The sequence below is a fragment of the Nannobrachium achirus genome (assembly GCF_963921795.1).
Source record: "Nannobrachium achirus genome assembly, chromosome: 11".
NCBI lineage: Eukaryota > Metazoa > Chordata > Actinopteri > Myctophiformes > Myctophidae > Nannobrachium > Nannobrachium achirus.
The window spans coordinates 44,082,977-44,109,564 of NC_137820.1; the positions used below are offsets into that span (position 1 = coordinate 44,082,977).

At 43.9% G+C, this 26,588-nt stretch overlaps 1 protein-coding gene across 2 annotated transcripts in view; it reads left to right on the forward strand.

Annotated features, from left to right (window-relative positions):
- tbxas1 (thromboxane A synthase 1 (platelet)) overlaps positions 1-26,588 on the forward strand; it is a 133,383-nt gene that overhangs the window by 93,297 nt on the left and 13,498 nt on the right. For both annotated transcript variants that reach the window (XM_080737763.1, XM_080737764.1), the window contains 4 exons: positions 3,924-4,012; positions 5,214-5,362; positions 5,934-6,064; positions 10,782-11,123. In XM_080737763.1, coding sequence (XP_080593889.1) covers positions 3,924-4,012; positions 5,214-5,362; positions 5,934-6,064; positions 10,782-11,123 — 711 coding nt within the window. The remainder of the gene's footprint in view (positions 1-3,923; positions 4,013-5,213; positions 5,363-5,933; positions 6,065-10,781; positions 11,124-26,588) is intronic.

Sequence of the window (26,588 nt, forward strand, 5' to 3'; positions counted from 1 at the left end):
GAGATATGGGATGCACAAGGAAATCCCTTTGGGTCCATGTCTTTTACACAATCTGAGAGATGTAAATGAACACTGTAGGATTTCATTGTGTGCAAAAAGGTTTCTAGCGGCACGCAGCATGAGCTGGCTTTGATGGACGCACGCACGCACGCATGCACGCACGCACGCACGCACGCACGCACGCACGCACGCAGGCACGCACCCACCCACACACACACACACACACACACACACACACACACACACACACACACACACACACACACACACACACACACACACACACACAACCTCCCAGCCACAATGCTTCCTCTTTCTCTCTCTCTCTCTCTATCACTGTCACTCTCTCTCTATCTCCCTGTGTCTCTCTGTCTGTCTTTCTGTCTCTGTCTATCTGTGTGTGTGCGCGCATGCACGCAAGCACGCACGCACGCACGCACGCACGCACGCACGCACACAGATTTAATAATGTATTTATGTCCACTAGGACACAAATATTTACACAGTGCTGTAAAAATATACAGTCAGCTAATCTTGGACAATGACACACACACACACACACACACACACACACACACACACACACACACACATATCACGGTTTGACGGTTAGGACGTGAGTGACTTTGCTAGGATGTCTGTCCTCACTCTGTCACAGGCCAGTGGCGGCCCGGGCAGCTCTGTGACGTGTTCCTGTCACCCGGCCTGCCTGGCCTGCGGACCCCCGCCCCCCCCCGTCCCATATCGTCTGAGCAGAGATCAATAATGTCTGCTGCTCCTCTGGTGAGAGACGGAGCAGGGAAACACACCCAAACACATAACCGCCTGTTGTTGCCATGCAGGGATGGACGATATGCAATATTATTGTTTATCGTGATAAAAAACACTCACGATAATCGTATCGTGGAGATTTAATTTATCGTGATATCGTCCTCCGTCATGCAATGGGATCAATTCAATTTTATTTGCCGAGCTGCATATCCGGATATGCAGCTCGGCAAATAAAAGTTACCATTTAAACCCTCTATTGGTAAAGGGTACTTATAATATACCTACTTGATACAGTCTTTTTCTCACAATCTATCAAATGTCTTAGCCAAAAAATAGCCGTCACATTGCGACGCGTTTTGAGCTTGTAGATCTGCAATTTTTCTTATTGTCTCAGCCGGGCCAAGGCATGGCTGAGACTATGTTTTGCACCCCATTCCGTCCGTCCATCCGTCCATCCATGTGTGTGTGTAATCTGAGTTCCCAGAAGTTCTTCCAGCTCTCGCAAACTCCTTCTCTCTCTTATCTCAGTCTCAGTCTCTGTCTCTCTCTCTCTCTCTCTCTCTCTCTCTCTCTACCCCTCTCAAGGGCTCTCTCTCTCTTACAGGCATCTCATACATACAAACCACACTGGTTCGTGACTAGTGCATTAGGAAACCTAAGCACTTTAATCCTGATGTCCCTATTTTCAGACTATAGTACTTGTCCGACTTTATTCCATCCATCCATCTTCCATCCCCTGCTAGATAAAATGTATTTTGGCGCGGTATGCACAGTTTTGGTGGCACGCACTTGGGCCATATGTCAAATTGGGGACAAGGGGATAAAAGGGACAAGGACGGAATGGTTAGCACCGCTCCAATAGAGACAAGGACTGACAGCGATATTTCCAAGTGTGACTCGCCTCAAGGAAACCACACTTGTTTTATTGTTATTATTTTTGCTATTGTGGGGAGGGGGGCGGGGGCCTTTTCTTCCTTTGTTGATAGCTATATACAGTAGTAGACCGACAGGAAATGGGGAGAGAAATGGATGGTGACACGCAGCAAAGTGGTCGGGATCGGGACTCGAACCCACGACACACTGTCAGTCTGGATTAGCAGCCTAGTTGCCCGGACGGCTATACCAAACGTCCAGGCGGCTGGCCATGACGTCCATTTCTTTATTTTTTACAAAAAATGCCACTTTTTTTTGTTTCTTTTTTCTTTTAAATGAAATGTACGTTGTAATAGAACAATTCAAAGACTCTTATTCCCTTAATTCAAAGAAATAAGACATGAGAGAAATCAGAGTATGTAATTGGAATATGCTGTATTATGAGAGAGACATGTAAGGAACAGTACAAACAACATCCAATCCGTATCACGGTCGGAGCTCTCTCTGACAAAATGGTCAGAGATTCGTATATAAAAGAATACAGTATATGACAGTTAGATCGTGGGACTCATTGATTGGTTCCCATATCATAACAAGAAGACAGAGACGCGTAGGGTGACTCTCGGTATACCGATATTTCCACTAGCAGTGACATACTGTAAGCATGGAAACATGGCACCTCTGGGTGGAGGTGGTATGGCACAATATACTGTATATTTATTGAATTCAAACGATAGATATTAACTACCAAAATATATCCATCACGTTGGTCTTCTTAGAAAAGCACCCAGTGCATTCATGTTTTATATTAATATAGAATGTTGATGTTTTTGCAGAAGGCTACGGTGTCCTTACACTGCATTTACCCTGCTTGCATGAGAGAGAGAGAAAGAGAGAGAGAGCTACCGTTAATGAATAAATGAATTAATTAGATCTTGTTTGATCTATCATTATCAGGCGTCTTTCTCCCTTTGGTAATGACCTCAGTAATGGTGCTGACTTTAATGGGCTTTTAATTGATTTGGCTGCTTTAGTCGTCTGGTGTGTGTGTGCGTGCGACGTGCGTGTGTGTTGTGTGTGTGTGTGTGTGTGTGTGTGTGTGTGTGTGTGTGTGTGTGTGTGTGTGTGTGTGTGTGTGTGTGTGTGTGTGTGTGTGTGTGTGTGTGTGTGTGTGTGTGTGTGTTGTGACGTGCGTGTGTGTTGTGTGTGTGTGTGTGTTTCTGTAGGTGAGGAATTGATCTGACCTCACCGTTCAAACCTGCATGCTTATCCCTTTTGTTTAAAAGGAAAAAATGTTTTAACCTTGATTATATCTTCTGAGATTTTCAAACAACAACAAGGTGTTTTAGCAATAGTACACATAAAGCAATCAATTGCTGTCAGTAAAGTAAATGCACGCACGTACAGTACACACACACACACACACACACACACACACACACACACACACACACACACACACACACACACACACACACACACACACACACACACATTGAAAATAGAAAATAAATAATGATGGAAGAATGATGCAGTATGCAATCTGTGTAAAAGCTGCTTAATGGCACTGAATACGAATGGTTAGAAACCTTATTAACAGGACTATACCCACAGGTCAATGCAGTGTCACACAGCATACAGTGTTCCCATTAAAAAAGGTAGTTTAAAAACAGAGACGTTCTGTCATTGTGATGATGCCATCAAAACAACCACATTCTCGATTGATTTGAAACACTGGAAATTGAATGTTTTCCTGCCAAGGTCTATTTCAGGGGTCTTCAACAGGGGGTCCGGGACCCCTAGGGGGTCCTCAGAGTTACTACAGGGGGTCCTCCAAATCTTTGTGACTTTTTTATATTAAGCACTTGTACCCTAGCGTCCATATTCGGAGAACTTTAGCCAAAAATAGCAGATCTACAAGCTCACAACACCTCGCACTGCGAGGCGCTGTGAGCTTGTAGATCGGCTATTTTCGCCTAAGAGGTTTGGTGTAGAGGAGAAAAAGAGCAGTCTAAGTACAGAGTGAAAGGTCAAGTTTATTAAGTATTGACGGTTCAAGTGGTTAAATACCTGAAAACACAAATTGACATGAATCCAAAATACACTGATGATTGTGCTGTCAAACAATGAAAGTATATGGAATCTATGAGAAGGTTGTGGGGGTCCCTGCTTCATCTCTTTCTCAAAGAATTCGGGGTCCTCAGCCTGAAAACGTTGAAGACTCCTGGTCTATTTGGTTCCAGCTGTAATTCCACACTCTTCTATGTTTTGTCTTCTAGATGGTTCCTCTGATCAACACGGCAACAGATGCCCTGATGACCAACCTGAACGCCCGCGCAGAGTCAGGGGAGGCCTTCGACATCCACAGGCAAATACCAACGTTCAATACAGCACACCTTTAAATCAACATTCCTACATGCATTCATTCAAACCTTTATATATTCTCTAGAGCACGGGTCTTCAACGTTTCTGGACCCCCTGTTGAAGACCCCTGCTCTAGAGCAGGGGTTTTCAAAGTGGGTGACGGGGCACCCTGGGGTGCCGTGACGGTAGTCCAGGGGTGCCGCAAGATAATTTGATAATATTTGGAATTTATTTGGACACTCGAAAAAATATTTAGTATCATTTTAAACTTGAAGTACAACGTTATTTTCAGTCAGTTCTAACAAAAATGGCTATTATCTCAACCTTTTCCTCGCAACATAATCACTAATATATCGTCACTGTCGGCCAAGTTTCAAATGTGTATGTCTTTTGGTAAAGCAAATACATCATCATCATACAAGACTGTCGCACAAAACTAGTGAAAACAGCCGATCTACAAGCACACAACGCCTTGCATCCGCGGGGCGTTGTGTACTTGTAGATCTGCTGTTTTCACTAGTTTAGTACATTTTATAGATGATAAATACAAAACGGTTTTGGACGGCGATATGCTATAAATATAAGGTGCTGGGAGTGAAAATTATAATGTAAGGGTGGGCACTAAAACAAAAGGCAGGAAACCAGCTAGGGTACATAGGGAATGAGACCTTACCCCAAATTACTTTTGTCAGGAGGTCGCCCGGGAGAGAGTTGGAGTAGAGCTGAAGCTCCTTTACGTGGAAAGAAGACAGTGTGACTTACAGTAGTTTATAATGGCATACAGTATGGTTATATCTCACATTACACAATACATCAATTGGCTGAAAATGCTCTAACACGTCTTAACTTTATATTCAAGTCGCGCTGTTTCAGCTTCTAGTGAATGAGGCAGCCTAGAGGGCGGGCCAAAGAGTTCACTTTCCATCTGTCGCAACATTTTATTGTCTTCTTTGCATGTGTCGTTCGTCACATTTTTTTGTATGCATGAGTGAAGGGATAATATTGTGTACTGTAATAAATTAGTTCATTAACATGCTGCATGCAATGTTGTTTGTCTTGCTGCCTGTGCGCGCGCGCGCGTGTGTGCATGTGCGTGCGTGTGTGTGTGTGTGTGTGTGTGTGTGTGTGTGTGTGTGTGTGTGTGTGCGTGTGCGTGTGCGTGTGCGTGTGCGTGCGCGCGTGCGTGCGTGCGTGCGTGCGAGCAGGTGTTGGGGTTGTTTCACCATGGACGTGATCGCCAGCGTGGCATTCGGGACGCAGGTGGACTCTCAGAACGACCCGAACGATCCATTTGTTCACCACGCCCACAAGTTCTTCTCCTTCAGCTTCTTCAGACCCATCCTGATACTATTCAGTCAGTGTCTGTCTGTTTGTTCTTTGATTGATGATCTATAGCCGTGGCCCGCCATGCATGTACTCTATGCCAGTGTAAAGCATGGTGCATACTCCTTCCCACGTCCTTTTCTTCGGAAATTGAGGTGATATAAATACAAATTGACTTCATTCCGAGCTTCGGAAGGGTGGTCTGCCGGCCCCAGAACTTTTCTTTGGAACCTGTGCAACTCCAGATGTCCCGACTTCTCCGAACTATAGTTCTCGCGAAGCCTGTCCGAACTGGAAGAGTTTCCGACGTAGGAAGGAGCATGTATTGGCTTTTTGTTGGGGGATTTTTACTTGAAGTAAGAGGATCCCCAGCAAGCAAGGTCAAAATCAATTTGACCACTTTAATATATAAAGTTTATCTTTAATAGCTTATAGAGCCACTATTTTATCTATTGTATGTGTATGTTTTAAATGTATGGTGGCAGACAAGAAAACACACAACACATCACATGTCATGTCACATGTAGATTGAGATTGAGATCAAGATTGAGAACAACAGAGAGCCCAAATGACATCCTGGCCATTTCTTCCCCTCCATGCAGTCGCCTTCCCTTTCATCCTGGCTCCGCTGGCGCGCTTCATCCCCAACAAGACCCGAGATGACATGAACAATTTCTTCATCAGCTGCATTCAGAAGATCATCAAGCAGAGAGACGAGCAGCCTCCTGAGCAGGTGCGTCTGATGAACACCACAATGGGTGCGTTTATATGGTCATTCAGAATGGCATTCAGAATGAACTTATTCTGAATAGAGCTTCATACCCAAACGTTTACATGGGACCTGAATACAAGTATCCCTCATTCCACAGTCGTTTACATGACCAAAGGATTCATTCGGAATAGAACTGTGGGCATGTATACTTCAGTATACTTCAGGTCGGAGAAGGGTGGGGTGTGGGGGGGGGGGTACTCAGTGCAACATACTTCATTTATTCCAGACAGCAGTTCATTCCGAATGGAGCGTTTATATGACAAATGTATCCCGATTGAAACGGCATAAACCACCCCTTCAGACCAGAATGAAAATTCATTCCGGTCAGACCGGAATGGCCATTCCTAAACGTTTATATGAGCATTTCTATTCTGAATGAGCAGTCATTCCGAATATAAGTGGAATACATTTGTGCATATAAACGCACCCACTGAGTCACACAATGTCACCAATCTATCCTTAACCCCCCCCTGAGTGAAAACATCACAATGTACAGAGCCATCTAAAAGTAAAATTAATTTTGTGTAAAAGTTCAATTTCTTCTGAAATATTCAAATGCTTTTTTGTTTTAATTTTAAATTTTTATGGCATACAACTCATGAATATCAAAAATCCACATCTCAAAATATTACAATATTACACAAGACCACTCAAAACAAAGATTTATAATACAGAAATGTCGACCTTCTGAAGTCAGAGTTGCTTGAAGTCCAGTGTGAAGTTTCTGCAGTCAGTGATGATTTGGGGTGCTATGGCATCAGTATGCTTAAATTATATTATATAATATTCAAACCAATTTAGATGGCTCTGTACGCCACTTCAATGCCTTTATGCTGCAGTCACACTGAATCCAGCAGCAATGCATCAGTGGTTCTCAAACTTGCATTGTTTGCACATTTCTTAGACTCTAGTTTTTAATAACAAATAAGCTCACTGGCTTTATTTTGTTTTCATCTGGGAAAGTGCTATTGTGCTCTTTTTATGTGATGTCACCAAATAAAATCTATTGTTCAATCAAACGGATCCTCATAACTCTTAAGTACCATGCATAGTCGTACATAAGGACCGCAGGAATACAAAAGAAACGGAGGGGGAGAGAACTTTACTCCGTTTGGTCCGGTTTGACTCCCAGTACGTAACACTCCGGATGATTTATCTCCGTATACGGACGCTTACGGACAGCACCCAACTGAACGGACTGAACGGACTGAAGATGTATCCGTACTAGCAAGAAGTACCCACGGCCACCGTTGTCAAACATAGGCGCAGTAGTGCTCTATGACAGCGGTTCTCAAACTATGTGTCCCAATGATAAACACACACACACACACACACACACACACACACACACACACACACACACACACACAGCTCACACTCTGCTCTAACAGCGGTTCTCAAACTGTGTGTCCCAATAATAAATATATTTTATCAAGAAACGGAAAAAAGGTCGTTACACAACCACTTGAAGAGGACGCCTCGACTCTTCACTCATCACGCATCAACAGTCATCAGCTGAGAACAGACAGCGAGGCACACAAGTCACAAGAAGAGATGATGATGCGGCTCATTTATTACTTGGGAATTATGTTCAATATATGAGCGGGTGTGTACGTGTGTTTTGTTATAATTAGCCTACTCCGGGTCCGCATCCATGTGGTTAAATGTGTACCCTCGCGGAGTTGCATTTACCGCGATAATGTTGCTGACAGCAGATCCAGTCCAGACTGTTACCACGTATTTATACTGTACCAAACATCACGGCGGGTCAAAAATCTGTGGTTCTACATATTTTGGCTAATAAATGCTTCGGTTTTTACACGTGTGAGAACCACCTTCATGTGGCGCGCGGAGCAGAATTGGAGCGGAGAGCGGGTCGGCACATAAATAACGTGCATGTCTACTATGAATGGCGACGCAGTTACCGTACGTAGTTCCTCACCCAAAACGTACATAAAATCAACCATACGTAACTATAAATGGCCCTTTAGACGGGTCCTTTTGGTTCCATTTGTACACTCTCAGAGTTACAGATCGTTAAGGATGGATTTGGTTCCTACTCTTCCTAAGTATCAATCGTTTAGCTGGAACCCCCTCAAGGACCCCTGGGGGCCCCCCGGACCCAATGATCTTCTAGACAGTATCCAACTTGGCAGCCAAGTAACAAAACGATGTAATAACGGCTAAATGTTACAACTAAAGTTTCTCTGAAAACATCTGAGGTGAGAAATATGCAATGCAGCACTAATCTTCATTCGTATTTCATCAGCGTGGCTTAGCTTGATAGTTTGACCATTTTTTTGCATAAAGTAGAATTTACAGAATCGCAGATGTACCGACTGATCAGAAACCTCGGCAGGTCTTATCCGTCATACGCACGGTCCGGCACGGTCATGTCGGATATTCTCAGCCAGAAATCTATTGGATTCCGTGGACCTGACATTCATCAACACAATGACAACACACCGTCTGTAACATCCATCATTGCGTGTCTGCCAGCCTCGTGTTGTTCTCCCATCAACACATTGCCAGGGCTCCTTTTCTATTCAAACATTATATTGTGTGACATCATGTGCAAGGGCCACATTACAAGCTGTCACTATGGGTGTGTTTGGAAATATTAGTCCATGGGCCAGACCAGATGTCGGTGTCACTCTAGGTGGCTAAGGTTATTTATCATTTTTGAGAAGCGCTACAGTATGTCTGTAGAGCAGTGGTTCACACACTTTTTAGCCTGTGACCCAAAAGAAAATTAGACGTTTGCCCAGGACCCAAACTAGTGAAAACAGACGATCTACAAGCTCACAAGCTCAGATGTAAACGTTCTGTTTTTGTATTGCACAATGCACACCTTTATGCCTTTTATGGTACTGAGTGTTAGAGTGTATACGGTACTAGTACTACAGTACCCAGCTGGTATTGTGCGATGCGCAGGTTTTTCCCATAATCCTGTGTGAGTCTATAGTGTTTGGCAGTGGCCACAGTGTTGTTATTTTGCCTGTCGTTATACTGAGTAAAATATATTAATACCCAGAAGAAGGTTGTCGTTATTGACTTATCACAGAGCCCATGACCCAAAAGAGAAATAAAAATTATTTGGTAATGTTTTTAGAAAATATTTTGAATTATAATTAAAAAAGGAAACAAAAAACAAAGCGACCCATAAAGTTCTGTCTGCGACCCACAAATGGGTTGCGACCCAGTGTTTGGGAACTAGTGCTATAGATAATATTTTGGTATGATAACCCCTCCCGTGTCACAGCTTAATTAGTGTTATCAGCTGCTACATTTACCCTCCCCCATTGAAAAATCTGATCACTCTGAATGAATGAACGACCAGTGAGCACCTGGGCAGGGACGGACTGGGACTAAAATTCAGCCCTGGCATCTTAGCCCAGACCAGCCCCCACAACCAGCGCACGCGCAGTTACTCTACCGACTCATCCGGTCGAGACACATACAAATACACAAGCTCTTAATACCACAACTTTTACAGAACAACATAAATGATAACTACACAACCCACAGGCAACTACACAATCCATAAATTGTATAAGTTAGCGTACAGTTCTCACCAAGAAGGGGAGTATGAACATGACTGCATGTCAAAATGTGCATGCAATAAGAAATTTGGCTTGTTAGCTAATGAATGGGAAATAAGTATATTGATCTGAGAAGTGGACACACTTGGGTTATATTATATTTTAGAAATGTGCATTTCATTGCTCAATATGCAGTAAATGCTACTGTATAGGTAGGTAGTAACAGTAAGTGTAACGGCCAAATAATGCAGTGTATTAATAATAATTGTATAACCTGTGATAATGCTGAAAGTGAAAGGCCAATAAACAATACACAGTGACAATACTGTATGTGTAGCCTAGAACTGTACATGTAGTATCTATTTTGTCTGCTGTCCTTTACACCCATATGGGATGTGGGAACTAAGAAAGGTGCAGGGCTCTGTGTCTGTCTCATTTCTCCAAAAGCCCTTGAATATGATTGAAAATGATTAAGGATTACTGTGATTATTTTAAGCTTACATTTCATATCGCACTCACCTTACCTGTAACTTTCACTACTCCCCGAAAATATTTTTTGGAAAAAGAAAAAAAAAAAGAAAAACTTATTTATTTATTTATTTTTTGGCCCCCCAGCCCTCTGGCCTAGTGGCCCACCGGGCATATGCCCGGTATACCAGATGCCCAGTCCGCCCCTGCACCTGGGTCACCCTCCAGCGATCACAGAGCTTATTTCCAAACACACCCTGCATCATTGCAGTTTCTGGTGTGTATGTGTGGTGGATATATATGTACTAGTATGTGCCCACAAAAAAAATATGTTCTTTGGGATGTTTGAGGTGCTATATATAGCACTACTGTCATACAAAGAACCTGTTCAGCCCCTGTATGGTTCTTAGAGGTTCTCCACAGGATCTTCCTTCAGCTTGGTTTAGGCACCTTAATGGTTCTATATCTATAGCACCATTTGCCAAAGGTGCTACACAACTTGTAGTGCTATTCAGCACTGTTTTCGTAGTGTGTGTTCTATCAATCCATCTAAAATGTCAGTCTATCTGTATCCTCAAAAATGCATGTAAAGCCTTGTTCATTTCAGTTACAAATGGACACATTAAACACTGGCGATTTTAACCGCGTTCCTCTTCTTGCGTCCACAGAGGCGGCGGGACTTCCTCCAGCTGATGTTGGACGCGCGGGGCAGCAGGGAGTGCGTGTCGCTGGAGCACTTTGACGTGGTGAACCACGCTGACGAGCTGCACCGTCAGGATGCCTCCGAGCCGGAGGGTGGCGAGGCGTCGGCGTCGCCCGCCGCCAGGCGCCCTCCGCCGCCCAAGAGGACGATGACGGAGGAGGAGATCGTGGGCCAGGCGTTCATCTTCCTCCTGGCGGGCTACGAGACCAGCAGCAACACGCTGGCGTTCGTCTGCTACCTGCTGGCCCGCAACCCGGAGTGTCAGCGCCGCCTGCAGGAGGAGGTCGACCACTTCCTCACCAGACACGTGAGTTTTATTTTTATTTTTTATTGATTGATTGAATGATTGATTGAATACTTTAATAGTCAGAAATGTAAACAGCACGTGGTATAACAGTCAGACATTTAGGCTAAAAGAAACATAGGCTAAAAGAAACATCGCCAAAAACGTCCTGGGGACTTCATTGTGGTGGTCATATGTATTCAATTCATCAACATGGCATAAAAATGATTAACGATTACGAAACACTGTAAAAAAGATAAAAGGTTGGCACTGAATGACACCTCCTTTCAATGGGAATTTACATTTACTTTCACTTGTGGTCTCCTGATGTTTTTTAGGCCAATTTTGAAAGAAACCTATGTTACACATCCTTTCGTGGATTGTGTCAAGTATTATTCCATAGTTAAACCATTCCATCTGTCTGTCAGTCAATTCGTCAGTCCATGGCTCATTCCATTTGTACGTCTGTTAATCCAAGTAGGAGGTTGAGGTTCAACTCAATGCCTCCCTGCTTAGCACATATGTCCAGGGTATACTAAAGCAATAAGCCACAAGAGGCGAGTGGTTACCGGGGTAGTATACACCGGCTGAGAGGCGTTGGGAAACACGAGGCGGAGCCGAGTGTTTCCGACCCTCTCCACAAGGAATGGAACTAGCCGTTTTAGAATTGTACGTCATGGCTGGGGGATGTACTTGCACATCAAGCCGCCTCGCACTACAGAAACAGACCCATGGGCCACCTGGCTCACGAACCAGGTTCCCACGGCTACTTTACTTTGGCCTTTCCTCTAGCACTCAGGCAAAAATGTCCACTTTCAAACAAGGTATCAATGAGCAGATTGCCACGAACTTTGGAGCCACGCCATCTCTAGTAGCCGCTAGCGTTGCTTATTGATTTAGTAATTAAAACGTAATGCTTACGGTATTTCGTGGCATGTTTGAAGGGTCTTGTTTTTCCAGTATCTTATCCACATCTGGGGGTGTTTTAAACATCTTTACAAGACGAATTCCAAGTTGTTCAGAATATTCAAAACCCTCAAGTTGAATAATGTGTGCAATTATGTGTGATAGCACTACTTCATTTACTCTGACTATTAGAAGGCTGCACCAGACCGAACGCAAACAGAAAAGCTCATTAGATTATCTTGCCTACTAAAGGCCCTGTGAAACTCACAGCCTAGGCGTTTCTCTCCCTGTGGTGATGCAGTTAACTTGAGCAATGGATGCTATCTGTCCTTGTGTGCAAGCATTGTAATCCCTAAGCCATGCCGTAGGTTTGCCTCACCAATAAACCACATCCACCTCTGAAAAGGACGGCCAGCTCACAGTGTCGTCCTCCCACGCTGGTAGTAGGCTTACTGTATTCCTTTCATGTCACCTTTGATTGATGCTCGTTATGTTGGTTAGGCCTACTTGTTAACATGTGTTTTATATTATTTAGATTTGTTTTGTTGAACCACAAACCTTTAAGATGTGCGTGTTGTTTAGACAGATTGCTAGGTTTGCTGTTTACCTGGTGTTCTATAGTTTCTCTATCGAATCAAGACTATCCTCTCCAATCCAATCCTGGTCTCAATAATGCCTTCCCCTGGCCAGCTGGGGCGCTTGATGGAGGGGAAAGGAACTGGTTGGAATAACGTGTTCCTTCCACGCGCTACGTCCATCCCGGGGAAATCCCCCCTGTCAGGTGAAAAGAAACAACTTGGACTACTCATGCATTGAAGGAAGCATGAGGTCAGTCCGTTGTCTCCCCAGGCGCGGCAGAGGGAGAGCAGAGCCCAGGATTACATAGGCAATTGGTACTGGGTGAAAAAAGGGTTGCAAAATCGTGGGATAAAAATTATGAGAAAAAAAAAAAAAAAAAGACTATCCTCTCCACCCAACATGTTTCATATGTATGGGTGGAGAGATAGACACTTCACTAATAGACACTTCACTAAGAGAACAAAGGTTACAACGTAACTGAACGTTCTCTTTGAACTCTACTTATTTACCCTGTTGTTTGTTGACTAGGGCAGTAGTTCTCCAACTTCTACAAGTCAAGGACCCCCAAATTGATGTGCGTTTGGCCGTGGACCCCCATCTGAAAAATATTTTTTGAAGAGAAGATTTTCAGAAAAATAGCAGATATAAGCTCGCTGCACTGCATGAACTGACACGCTGTGAGCTTGTACAGTAGATCTGCCTTTTTGAATAGCCAACACGTAAATGGATAAAGTGGTTAAAATGATTGTGATGCTGTATTAACCCATCTTGCTGGGGTCCCCGCACCCCAATTTGAGAACCAATGGTGGTGGCATGAATAGTAGACCCCTGGGGGAAGGGGGGAGGCTCAGTCAACAAAGTATAGCAACTGAATGAGAGCACTCCCCGGATAAGTATACGCAGAACCATCAAATGACAGTAGTTCTTAATTGTGATGCTGTGTTAACATATTTGGTTGGGGACCCCCTGGGAACCCCCTCCAAGGACCCCCGGAGGTTCTCCAGACCCCACTTTGAGAACCACCTGATCTAGGACTCAAATTACCTCACAGCATAACATTTGCCTTGAGAAATACATTATGTTATACTGACTTATCAGAGCGTTACATTTTTTAGTTGTTCATTATGCTCTGGCTCATACCCTGCATGTGATAATTGTCTCTGGCAGCTTTGTGGCTGTTGTCCATGTGTCATTAGCCCGGGCGGCGCCACCACCGATAAGCCTCCGTGGGCAGATAGTTAGTAATGTTCCACAGCCATCGTCATAAATAAAGGCCATTACTGCTGCAGCTGCACTGCAATAACCTCATTCTAGGGCTGTGCTTCCCTGCACCTATATACCTTGTGTGTATATATATATATATATATATATATATATATTATATATACATATATCCATCCATCTTCAACCGCTTATCCGGAATCGGGTCGCGGGTGAAACAGCTCCAACTGGGATTTCCAGAGTTCCCTATCCTGAGCAACTTCCTCCACTCCTTCCGGGAGTATACAGAGGCGTTCCCAGGCCAGTGTGGAGATATAATCCTTCCATCTGGTCTTTGGTCTGCCACAGGGTAGATAGATACCTTTATGGTCTCCTCCTAGTGGGACCATCGAGGACCTTCCTAGGAAGGTCCTCGATGGCATCCGTACTAGATGGCATCCGTACTAGATGGCATCCGTACTAGATGCCCGAACCACCTAAGCTGACTCCTTTCCAAGTGAAGGAGCAGCAGTTCTACTCACAACAGTGTGACATAGAGAATAAGGTTTTACGGTGCCAGGCGCAGTGACTGTGCAGTCATGACCTGTGATCCATCGCCTGTTTCCAGGCAGGGTGGCGGCGTTTCCCAGCTCTCCTCCTGCAGAGAGGCTGCCTGCTGTGTCACTCCCCCAGCTCTCCCCTCAACCTGTGTGTTCACTGCCGTTCACACACACAGCTCACTCAGCCTTAACATAACTCTGAGAGTGTCAGTGTGTCCGTTGTACCCTCTCTGATTCAAACTAACGCTGTGCAGACTGCTGCTGCTGAAGGAGAGATTGTTCATCCAAGTGCTGCTGCTAGACAGAGTTGATAATACTAGTCTAGTGAGTTAGAAGTTCTCCTCCATTGTCTCTCTCTCTGATTCTTTTCCATCCTCCACTTCCCTCGGGGGGGTCCCTCATTAATTTGCTGCCTTTATCTCCCTGAATAACAGAGGGAAGGGCTGCTCCCGGGCTCTGCTGCAGTGGGGAAGGAGGTGCAGCCTCCTCACTGTCTCTGAGGTCAGGAGGGTCTCTAAATTGTGAAATAATGGAGGTGTGAATGGAGGGAGATGGAAGAAAAGACTTAATTTGATGTTCTGTTCATGCAGGGAGGCCTTAAAAACCTAAGGCTTCAGAAAACATTTCTTGGTAAATGGTGCATTTATTAGTATGTGAACGGTCACAGCTTGTCCGTATGTATCTCTGTCTGTCTGTCTGTCTGTCACGCCTGACACTGTAGTTCTACGGGTTTGTCGCTCTGACATCATACAGTATGTGTGTGTGTGTGTGTGTGTGTGTGTGTGTGTGTGTGTGTGTGTGTGTGTGTGTGTGTGTGTGTGTGTGTGTGTGTGTGTGTGTGTGTGTGTGTGTGTGTGTGTGTGTGTGTGTGTGTGTGTGTGTGTGTGTGTGTGTGTGTGCGTGCGTGCGTGCGTGCATGCATGTAAACCCTATTAAGTGTTCATGTTAAATCTAGGATCATTTGAGACAACTATCGGTATGAGGAAAGGGAGACTCTCTGTATTTGTTTTGCAGTAATTAATTAGTGTCAAGGTACGAATAAACCCAGTAGTCTGAGAGAAGTAATGAATGAGTCCTATTAGAAGCAAAAACAAAATGTGTCAAATATTCATCTAATTACTGTCTATGTTTTGAGTGTCCTATGTAACCACAACCTTAATTAGAATCGCCCCGTGTGTTTGTGTGTTTGTGTGTTTGTGTGTGTTTCCATCTGTAACTCCACGTTCAGCAGTTGTTCAATTGTCTAAAAAACATAATAAAAAAATCAATAACGCATGTACCTTGCCCAACATCAACTTTATCACCTTCAAATGTGTCTCTACTTCTCATAATCCCCAAATGTTTAAAATATTTCCCCAAATTTTGGCCTGTAGGCGGCTTTGTCCTGTGATGCGATTTACATCACAAATGGGCGTCAACAAGCGTCTGTCTGCTTCACACCAAGGGGCTGTAGGCTAGTTACACTATATAATTTATAAGAGTGGTGCTTCTTTTATATTGCCTGTCAGTCAGACGGATAGACAGACTACAGATTCAACAGGTTTGGACCTGTTAACGTACATTATAATGCGACACATTGTGCTTTATGGGGTTCTCAAACTTTTTCATGTCAAGGACACCCCCTGAAGCGCCTAAAAGATAGGTATTTGGGCCACGGACCCCCAAGGCAAAATGGCTGAATTCCTCCTGCATGCATGTGTGTTTTCTGGTCTGTCGGTTCTGACCCAAAAACTGTAGCTACAACAACAACAACAACAACAGTAAAAACACAGCCAGAGCCTTTTCCTTTCCTGTGTGAATTATTTATCCACCTCCTGACTTGGTAGAGCACAGGGAAGGCCCCAGGGCTCTCATTGACAGTTCTCAAGCTTCAATAAAAAGAACATGCTATTTTTCTCCTCCTGTAAAATTCAATAAGTGACCATTGGTGGCAGGCAGGGATGTGTTGACAGGAAGCTAAGCATCTTTTCTGTAACAATCTACTTCCTGCTGTGACCTCAGGCCTGACGAACAGCAAACCAACCACATTTGTGTGGTTCGTCTTTACAGGCACAACGTAACCCTTTAAGACTTGAGGCCGATTCTACAAATGCCTTCTAAGTCACTATAGTTCTCACACTTTTTATTTTTGAGCGGTGGTCACACCGTCTCCATAGCGTGGCCGTGTGTGTAGGTATGTTTGTTAGTGTGTTAGTTTGTTTGTATGTGGGTGGGTCTGTATGTAGCCTCAAGCCTGTGTAGTACCTTTTCTGACCACACATGTTAAGGGAGGGGCGCTGTTGTCCAGGCCACACACACACACACACACACACACACACACACGGGGGGGGGAAACCACCGCTCAGTTCACACGGGTGTGATTTTTTTTAAATGCTCAAAAATAGCTACGCGCTGTGAGCTTGTACATCTGCCGTTTCTGAAAAGCCAACGCGAAATCTAAAATGACACCAATGCTTTCCCCGGTTTTACAGTCCATACCTGTGGTCTGGTATGTTTAGAAACATTGACTACGATGCTAAAAGTCTTTGTTGTCTCTCAACCACGTGAACCCTATGCATCCCTATTCTTGTAGATCAGCTATTTTTGGGCATAGAGATTTGGTATTGAGGGGGAAAAAGGAGCTGACCGACTACAGAGCCATGATGGACCCTGGTCAACTAAGTATAAGTATAGGGGTTGACAGTGTTTATTCTTGCAATCTGATGGTCTCTCTGTCAGGTCTCTCTGCCAGTCAGTGGGTTGACTGTATGGCCAGAAAACCTTCCAAAGCATAATTGTGGTTTGAGAGAGAGAGAAAACCAGGTGCTCACTGGAGAATAAGAATAGTAAAAACGAGTCTAATGGTGCTCTTGGATCGACGGGATCAAGTCATCAAAAAGAAAAAAGTGATCCAGGCACTCAAGTTTAAAAATGGAGGAACAAGTCTTTATTTCATTATGTTAAAAAGCCGACATGTTTCGACCAGAAACTGGTCATCATCAGGGCATGTACATACGGTAATTGTGGTTTGTTTGATTTGAAAGATGCTTTGAGATTCTTAGTTATTCCAACACAACCAGCATCACATTTTTGTAAATTGTTCCATACGATGCATCGTATGGAACAATGATGTTTAGCCAACATTGACTCAATTATTCAAGCTTGGTCATGTTTGGAGAAATGACTTGGAGAACATGTAAATGTTAAAGCCATTAAAGCTACAATCTTTAATTTCCTGACAGATAGAGGCACATTTGATGACGTCTGAACTACAATAAGGATGGCGGTGCATCTGGTGTCCAATCCGATGCACCATCTGCTTCAAATAACTTTATTGGCATTGTCAACCGGAAACGTTTTTCATGTATTTGTGCCGGGAGCGTGTTGAAATTGCGACATCTGCATCTGTTCGACCGGTCATTCTTTCGACACGTGAATTTTAACCTGGTGAAAAGCTAACCTGCCGAAGCGGGTGAGTAGCTAAACATCCGACGTGGGTGAATATTAACCTCTATGCCTAAACCTAAACCTAAACCTAACCCTAACCTCAGTAACCGTGACGCGGGTGAGTAGCTAACCTGCCGACTCCCTTAGTCTAAATGATGGGACGTAGGAATAGCGAGATTTCCCCATTTGTGCCGCGGACCCCCATCTGAAAAGGTCTTGTGCCAGGGATCCCCAGAAGAGAACATTTATATTAATAAAATTCAAAATGATTAAAAGAATGTCAGATGTACAAGCTTGCAGTGTGGACATGATTTGTCGCACTTGTACTGTAGATCTGCTATGCATGTGAATAGCCAATGTATACATGGTGGTTAAAATGATTGTAACGCTAGGTTAACTACTTTTGCTGGAACCCCCCCCCCCCCCTCCAAGGACCCCCGGGGGACCCCACTTTGATAACCACTGCTCCATACAGGATGGTTAAAATAACATTTGAAATGAAAAAAAGTTCCAGATTGTAGCTTTTAAAAAGGAAGATGCTCTATATGTATGTAGCATTTATATGTGAGAATCTCTGAATAGACACTGATGCCAGGAATGGCTCAGCTGATTGTATCATTTTGAACATTTGTTATGTCAGACGTTCTCGGCAGCCCGCTAATTATAGGAAGTCAAAACAAGGGCTGCTACAGCCTTCTGCTGTCTGATATAGAATTGCCAGTGGCACGCCTACAATGCAACCCAAAATTTAAGTCACAGTTCATCACAAAACTAGGGGGAGATTCACTTCAAAGTAGCCGTGCAAGAGTGAAAACAACAAACAATCCTGTCTTCACTTAATGGCTTTAGAGTTGAAACATGTCACCCACAAGAGGAAATAGTCATTAGTTGGTGTCGGCCCAGTTCGGGGGTCGCGTCTCCCGGATACTGTCAACTACTGCTAATAAAACAAGAATTGACACAGTCAATATAAAATCTGTGTGCTCGTTTTAGTGTAAAAAAGAGTTTGTAAAAAAAAAAAAATTGAAAAAAAAAAAGTTTGAAAAAAAAAAATAGAAAAAAAAAGGTTTAGGTCCAAAAATGTGTTAAAAAATCGACCTGATGGTGGCGCTATATGGGACAGATCCATGTCGATGAGATAAGTGTAGACATACTGTGTAGCGATTTGTGTGATTTTAGGGCAAAAACTGTAGGAGCAGTATTCAAAAATGTGTTTTAAAAAATTTGGCGGGGGTCCCTGGAGCTGCGGGGGTCCCTGGAAGGGTGGAGGTTGTGGATTGGCAGACAAGGATTGTGTGTGGAAAATTTCACATGGATAGGGGCAAAAAAGTGTGATGTGACGTGACAGACAGACTGACGGACAGACAGGCGGTGGAGGTTTTCATAGTAACGGCGACCTGACGGTCGCAATTATAATCATTAGTATTGTTTATTTTAATTATTATTATTAAGGAACTCTAGAAATCTCAGTTGGAACTGTTACCCCAGTGACCCGATGCTGGATAAGCGGTTGAAGATGGATGGATGGATTATTTTAAGTAAAAATAAGTAAGCTACTTTATTTACCATTATTGTGTACTCCGCCACATGGGGAGCAATCTTCAATTCAATCTTCAATTCAAAGAAGCTTTATTGGCATGAGAACACAAACGTTTACACAGTGGTGGAAAAAGTACCTACATTTTTATAATTAAGTAAAAGTATCAATTCTGCAATGTAGAATCACTCTGTTACAAGTAAAAGTCCAGAATTACAAATGTACTTGAGTAAAAGTACAAAAGTATTGGTATCCAAATGTACTTAAAGTACCAAAAGTAAAAGTACAAAATGTTTGAAAATAGCAGATCTACAAGCTCACAACGCGTCGCACCGCAATGCGTTGTGAGCTTGTAGATCGGTTATTTTCAAATAGCCTTGGTATAACATAGGGCTAAAGTGGTTTATGTATGTTTTAAACTGTAGTTATTGCTTTGTAGATTAGCATTATTGGGCTAAATGTAAAGACGCTACGCTGCGCCAACCGTGAATTCAACACAATCTGCTGTTGAGCAGTTTAACCAATTTGCTCAAACGGTCAGATTACAAAGATAAATTGCTTAGTGAAGGCTCACGGATGTCACCATAGGGTACACTCCAGCAGAATGTCCCGTAATGATCGTATTATTTAAAGAGGAGCATTTTAATCCGATCGGTCGTTGTTTCCTTAAAAAGGTATTAATGTATCTAAGTGCAGTACACCTCGCACCCGATGGGGTCGCATGGCTGAAAAACAACAGAAAATGACGTCTGATCGGATTAAAATGCTGTTTATTAAGCAATACGAAAGATACGGGTAATTCTGCTTGAGCGTACCATACTGTGACATCTGTGAGACTTCAGTAAGCACTTTATCTTTGAAATATGAACGTTTTTGTAGACGTACGTAGCAAATAGGTTTAACTGCTCAACACAAGGTTGAAGTGAATTTATTACGTGCCCTATCTAAATTGGTCGGGCTAACAGTGCTAAATGTAGCATAATCAGTGTTTGTGTAACTTCAGTTAGAAAGATAATCTGACGGTTCTGACAGACTTAACCTCCTCGCGTTGTGAGCTTGTAGAAGAGCAAAAATAGAGTTGGGTCGCCGTTTTATTCCATGAGTAATTGTGTATAACATGCCTGCGTTAGCCTGCAGCTAGCGCTAGCTAGCGTTAGCCTGCAGCTAGCACTAGCTAGCGTTAGCGTTAGCCGTTAGCCACACATCCAGAATAGTCTAATAAGTCAATTTTCCAACGGCGAGTGAACGATTGCATTCCGTGTCCTTCATGGATTTTTTTCCCCCTGGCTGTTTTTATTGTCCAAAAAGAAAACGTTCTGAACGTTAAAACTAGATAGTTTTACGATCATGACAATGTTGTCAATGCTAAGTCAATGCTAAGCAGGGACAACAAACATTTGAGTACTTTTGCCAACACTGCTAATTTCCCCCATAGCCTGGGGGTACTGTCCTGCGATTGGCCCTTAACTCAGTACCATGTGACATGGATAGCCAGTCCAGAAGAGGTACCCAACGGTCGCTAGAATCTCGTCTAAGAAAATGAGCTGATGAAAGAAATCTGTTACACAGATTTAAAAAGACTCCCAGTTGGCTTGGTTACAATCCAAACATTCTATTCCCACAGCCAGCTTATAATTCTCCACTAAAATAGCCAGCAGTGACAAACGGTTTAAATTAGAACTTCCCCATTTTTTCAGGCCACCATGTCTGATATTGCTATTGTTGCATCCAGGACAACATTGTGAGGCTTGTAATTTAGGTCTGTCTGGATCAAGTCTGTGATTTTTCGAGGGGAATACTTGACAATCAAAGAGCGCTGGAGGGCCTCACGCAGCCGAGTCATCTCTTTGCTCTTTTAACCACCAGTCACTTCCAATAAGTCCTCTCACTGTCTCACAGTGCCATTTTGTTTCCGCTATCATCCAATTTTCAACCAAATGGCTTGATTTGTTCAAATGTCTTTGAATGAGATTAATTCCAGCTGGGGGGAGTGATTGATTGGCTCGCTTACTGGTCAAACCTAATTTATCGTGGACCGCGTGACGAAAACAGCCGACCTACAAGCCCACAGCACGTTGCGGAAGAGGCACGTTGTGGGCTTGTAGATCTGTTATTTACACCGTCGTGCGACGAAGTATGAATCGAGCTTTACTGGATGATGGTGGGGTTGGCTCGCATGGACCGACTTTCATGCCATCGCAAGCTGGGTTTGTTGATTATTTGGCCGGGCTGGCAGCCGGTTGGTTGGTTGGTTGGCTAGACGGCTAACTGGCCGTCTCTGAGCCGGGCCAAAATGAAACCGGCACTTTGTGAAATGAGTACCAGCGCTTCACACAGAAAGTAGCAGAGCTGAGTAGGTCATTGAGAGGACCTCTCCAAGAGTCAGCATGCATATGGTCCTGAAAATCCAGAGACCCTGGCCACTTAACCCATTTAGAACGGGTACACATTATTGTGTATCATTATTTTATGCTTTAACTATAAAAAAACTTGAAAATTCGAATTTTGACCCAATTCTATAAGTGTCTTTTGAATCCTTCTAAGACTTTTTGAAAAACCTGTGTTTCTGTGTCAGCAATCTGGCCAGCCATCGTCAAAGAAAAGGTCCTTTTCACTTAAATGGAGCTCAGTTAGTCTGTTCTTGAGAGACTACTATGCCAGTGGTTGGTTCTCAAACTTTTTCATGTGAAGGACCCCCAAAATGATATGTATTTGGCCACGGACCCCCATCTCAAAATATTTAGTTCCAGGGACCACCCAGAAGCTTTTTCAAAAATAGCAGATCTACAAGCTTGCAGCGCGGCACTCGGTGCCGTATATTTGCTATTTTTCACTGGTTAAAGCATTCAATAATTCTAGGCCTGAATATTAACACATACAGAGAGAGACAGAGACAGAGAACAACTGGAGGAGGAGAGTGGATCATTGGAGTGACACTGAAACATTAACCTCCCACTGCGGAGGCAGGAGAGAAGCCACACAGAATGTGGATGAGGTTTTCTATATATCAGGAAAGTCGACTCATAGGCCGACAAAAATGAGGGGAGGTTTTTAATTTCGTAAAACGACGAACCTTTGATCGCTCGGATCTTTCTTTCTTTTTTCATTCGTCTGAAAGCTTTGTTTGCTACACCACTTTTCACAGATGGCAGCCTTGTGTGTGTGCGCTGAGACAGGAGAGCGGGCCGTTATTTTCAGCATCAATTGTGTGTGTGTGTGTGTGTGTGTGTGTGTGTGTGTGTGTGTGTGTGTGTGTGTGTGTGTGTGTGTGTGTGTGTGTGTGTGTGTGAGTGTGTGTGTGTGTGTGTGTGTGTGTGTGTGCGTGCTCCAATCCCTGTTGGTCACAGTGAATGGACCATCCTCGCTGCTCTGACGCTCACCGATGTTCCTCACGTCATCAAGAAAAGACAACAGAGAGAGAGAGAGAGAGAGAGAGAGAGAGAGAGAGAGAGAGGGAGGGAGAGAGCACAAGAGACAGTATAAAGCAGGACACAGACAGCAGATTGAGAGCTGTAGTTGATCCCTGAAGTGCTGCAGGATTAACATCGCCTCTGTCAGGTGGAGACCTCGTATGTCCAACACTGTTACTTTTCACTCACATTTAGCAAAGAATAGCCGATCTACGAGCTTTTAGATACAAATGCCTTCTAAATCAGTAGTTCGCGGTTTCAAGATATTTTTTTAGCAGATGTACACGCTCACAGCGTGGCACAAAGTGACTTATACAGTGAGCTTGAATGTCTGCTATTTGTGAAAAGCCAATGCAAGAATCTAAAATGACACAGATGCCTTCCCGGTTTTAAAGACCATACCTGTAGTCTTGCAGGTTTAGAAACATTGACTACGATGCTTTGTTGTCTCTAGAACCCTAAACATCCCTATTCTTGTAGATCAGTTATTTTCGGCAAAGAGATTTGGCGTTGAGGGGACACTGTAGCATGACGAAGAAGAAGAAGGGCATTCATATACGGGAAAATGAATACAAATGGAGATAAGAGGTTTCTGGCCCGACAACAACGATATGCTCTCAGCATCCTGGCTGTCTTTGCAGCAGCCCAAGCCTCCAGGATGACGCGGTGTTGGTTCAGTGATATTTCTGTCCGTCCCTTTGGTCATGGTGGGGAGGTCATCCTTACCAATGGTGGAAAGTAACTTAACCCATTTAGACCTGAGGTCGACTCTACAAATAACTTCTAAATCAGTAGTTCTCAACTCACACAAAAGAATTGCAGACCTACAAGCTCAACTGAACTGTTCCTTTTGATGCTTTTGTGTGACTGTGGTATGATCAAGTTGGGCATTGATTTACGAAGAAAAGGCTTCTGCCCAACAGCAACAATATATATTCAAACAAAACAAATGATCTCTCCCCAAAAAGGCTTCTTGATTATTTGATTAATCTAAATAGTAATCGATAGAATTATCGCTAATAATGATGTTTTTGCAGCCCTTCGCGGTGCAGTAGGACTTGATGTGGAAGCTATATCTATTAGTCTGACTTTGTTTATGGTCTGTGTGTGTGTGTGTGTGTGTGTGTGTGTGTGTGTGTGTGTGCGTGTGCGTGTGCGCGCGTGTGCGCGTGTGTATGCACGCACTCAGGAGGACCGAACAATTTACAGCCTAATGACGAGAACAGTTCACAGATGGAGATGTCAGATGTGTGCTGCGTCTCGGTTCAAGGCGCTCTGAAAAAAGCCAGCCATGTCTTAAATAGCCGTAAACAGAATGTTGAGTTATTCAGCCGTGGTTCTCCTGACTGATATGTGGTTGAATGTCAACAGCTGGCGTACAGGGCAGACGTTAGATAAGCCCCCCTTCCCTTCTCCTCTCCTCTCCAACCAAGCCATGGGAAGTCCACACACACACACACGCCCACGCACGCACGCATGCACGCACGCACGCATGCACGCATGCGCACACACACACACACACACACACACACACACACACACACACACACACACACACACACACACACAAACAAACCCACATACTGTAAAGGACACACCCACACAACACAGCTGAACCAATGGGGGTCCCTCTCTTCAGTCATTATTAAACACTATATTCAGCTGGGGTAATGAAGGAGAGATGTCTAGCTCTCTTGTTGAGTGTGTGTGTATGTGTTTGTGTGAGTTTGTGTATGTGTGCGTGCGTGCACGTGCGTGTTCTCGTGCATGTGTGTGTTTGTGCTCAAGCATGGATGAACACACAGTCGCTCTTTTAGCCACAACGATGGCCCTCTGCTGCCCCTTACTGTCACGCTATCTGGTATCTTGACTCTCTAGCTGTTGCTCAACAGCTTATAAACCGTGTCTGTGGACTCATCCTACATAGCGGACCATTCCCTGATAGCACCGCCTGCTACTCTAGTGTCCGTTATGAAGAGATGTAACAGCCAGGGACCAACACAACACAATCAGGGATAGGAAGCCGGCAGGGGAATGTGTCCTATGTCACTGCACCAGTGACACCAACTGGTTGGTCGGTGCTAGTTCATCTCATAAGCAACACTAGTATGCTTTTTTCAACACTCAACCTGGCTTCCCATAGGCACATGGACAACATTTTCAAGCGTAGTGATGCGTTGTGTTGTGTGCTTGTAGATCTGCTGCCTGTAGATGCTCGCTTTTTTGTGCTAAACCATCAATGTTTGATTTAGTTTTAGTTATAGTCTTGAATAACATTTCATTTCATTTTAGTCTCATTTTAATCATCAGATCTTTATTTTTTATTTTTTAATGTATAAATATGGAAACAGAAAGACACTACTATAAGGCCCTGAGGGACTCTGGTCAACCATATAGGATTTAATTGTTTTAAAACCTTGCACGATTGGATATCTCCACCTACGGTATCTCCGCCTGACATTAATTCTGGCTACGCGAGACCACTTAAACCCTATTTGTTTGCCCGGAGTCCCCCTGGGCTCCATACTAGACCCTCTCCCGTTTACAGTAAGATGTCTCTGTCGAAAATAACCGAGCCGTACAAGCTCACAACAACCCTCACGTTGTGAGGTGTCATGAGTTTGTTCAGACCTTTTAATTTGACCGAAATCCGCCCCAGAATAGCGATGCAGCCGCTGTAGGGTTCAAGTGTTTAATTTTAGATCAAGCTCTCCCTGTGTGATCCCAGATCACAGGGGATCCTTTGGGGGCAGAGTCATTATAATGTGTTTGGAAAAGCAGAAGCAACGTTCAGCGCTAACAGCGGATCAGTCAGCGAGGGCAGCAGAGGGCTTCTCTCCGGCTCCCTCAGTCTACAGACCAGCCCTGCATCAAAGCCAACACTGTCTCTATTCATCTAACTATTATCTCTTTCTAAATGGTAAAATGGTGCATTTATCCGAGGCACTTTACAATGTGCATCACGTGCACATGCACCGAAAGCAGAGGAAACCATGCAAGGCAGAGGTCTGCTCACCAGGACTTCAGTTAGGTGTCTTGCTCGAGGACGCGCACCCGGGACTGGAGGGGCCAGGTATTTTCTGTCATTGGCCTTGCCCTATTCTGGGGCAAACATTCAGGCGAAAATGGCAGATTTATTAGCTTTTTACTCCTTTTTCTCCCCAAATTAGTCATTATTATGCCAATTGATTCCCCCCTCACTTATTTATGTGTCTCATGCATAGACTGTAAAATATATGGACAAAGCACCAGAGGATGCTATTGGCTGCCAACGGTCACGTGCAACCGCAGAGATACATGGGAGAATGTGGTTGGAGCCTCCCGAAATACAGCACATGAAGAAGAACACAGCCGGCTGATATCAGTTTAGTTGGCCAAATGTTATCATCAATTTTGTCATCAATTTTAACATAAATTGGACCTTATTTTCACAAAACGCATATCATCGTGATTGAAAGGCAATTTTTAACTAGCGATAGGAACCATAAAGTATTAATGAAAATGTTAATTAATATAAGGTTAGAAAACGAAAGGGGTCCAATGGAGAACAATTCTTTTTGCGATCGGCCGGAGGGGAAAACAGCTCAACTAGCGGCCAATCATAGGAAGTTTTAGTTCCGTATTGGAATCATTTTAAATTGGCGGAACTATGCCCCTGGTCTTATGTGTCACTGCTGTTGAATCCTACTGGCAGTGAGGATCCCTCATGGGGAGGACGTAGAGCCTCCCTTCTACTCCTCCCGCCCGACACTCCCTGCTGATAGGTGCCGCCCCAGCACTCTCCGCCCGGCTTCGCTCCCTGAACACGGGCCAGTTGTGTTTGTATCTGGACACTCGACAAAGTCTGTGCGAACCCCCAGACTCTGTGGTG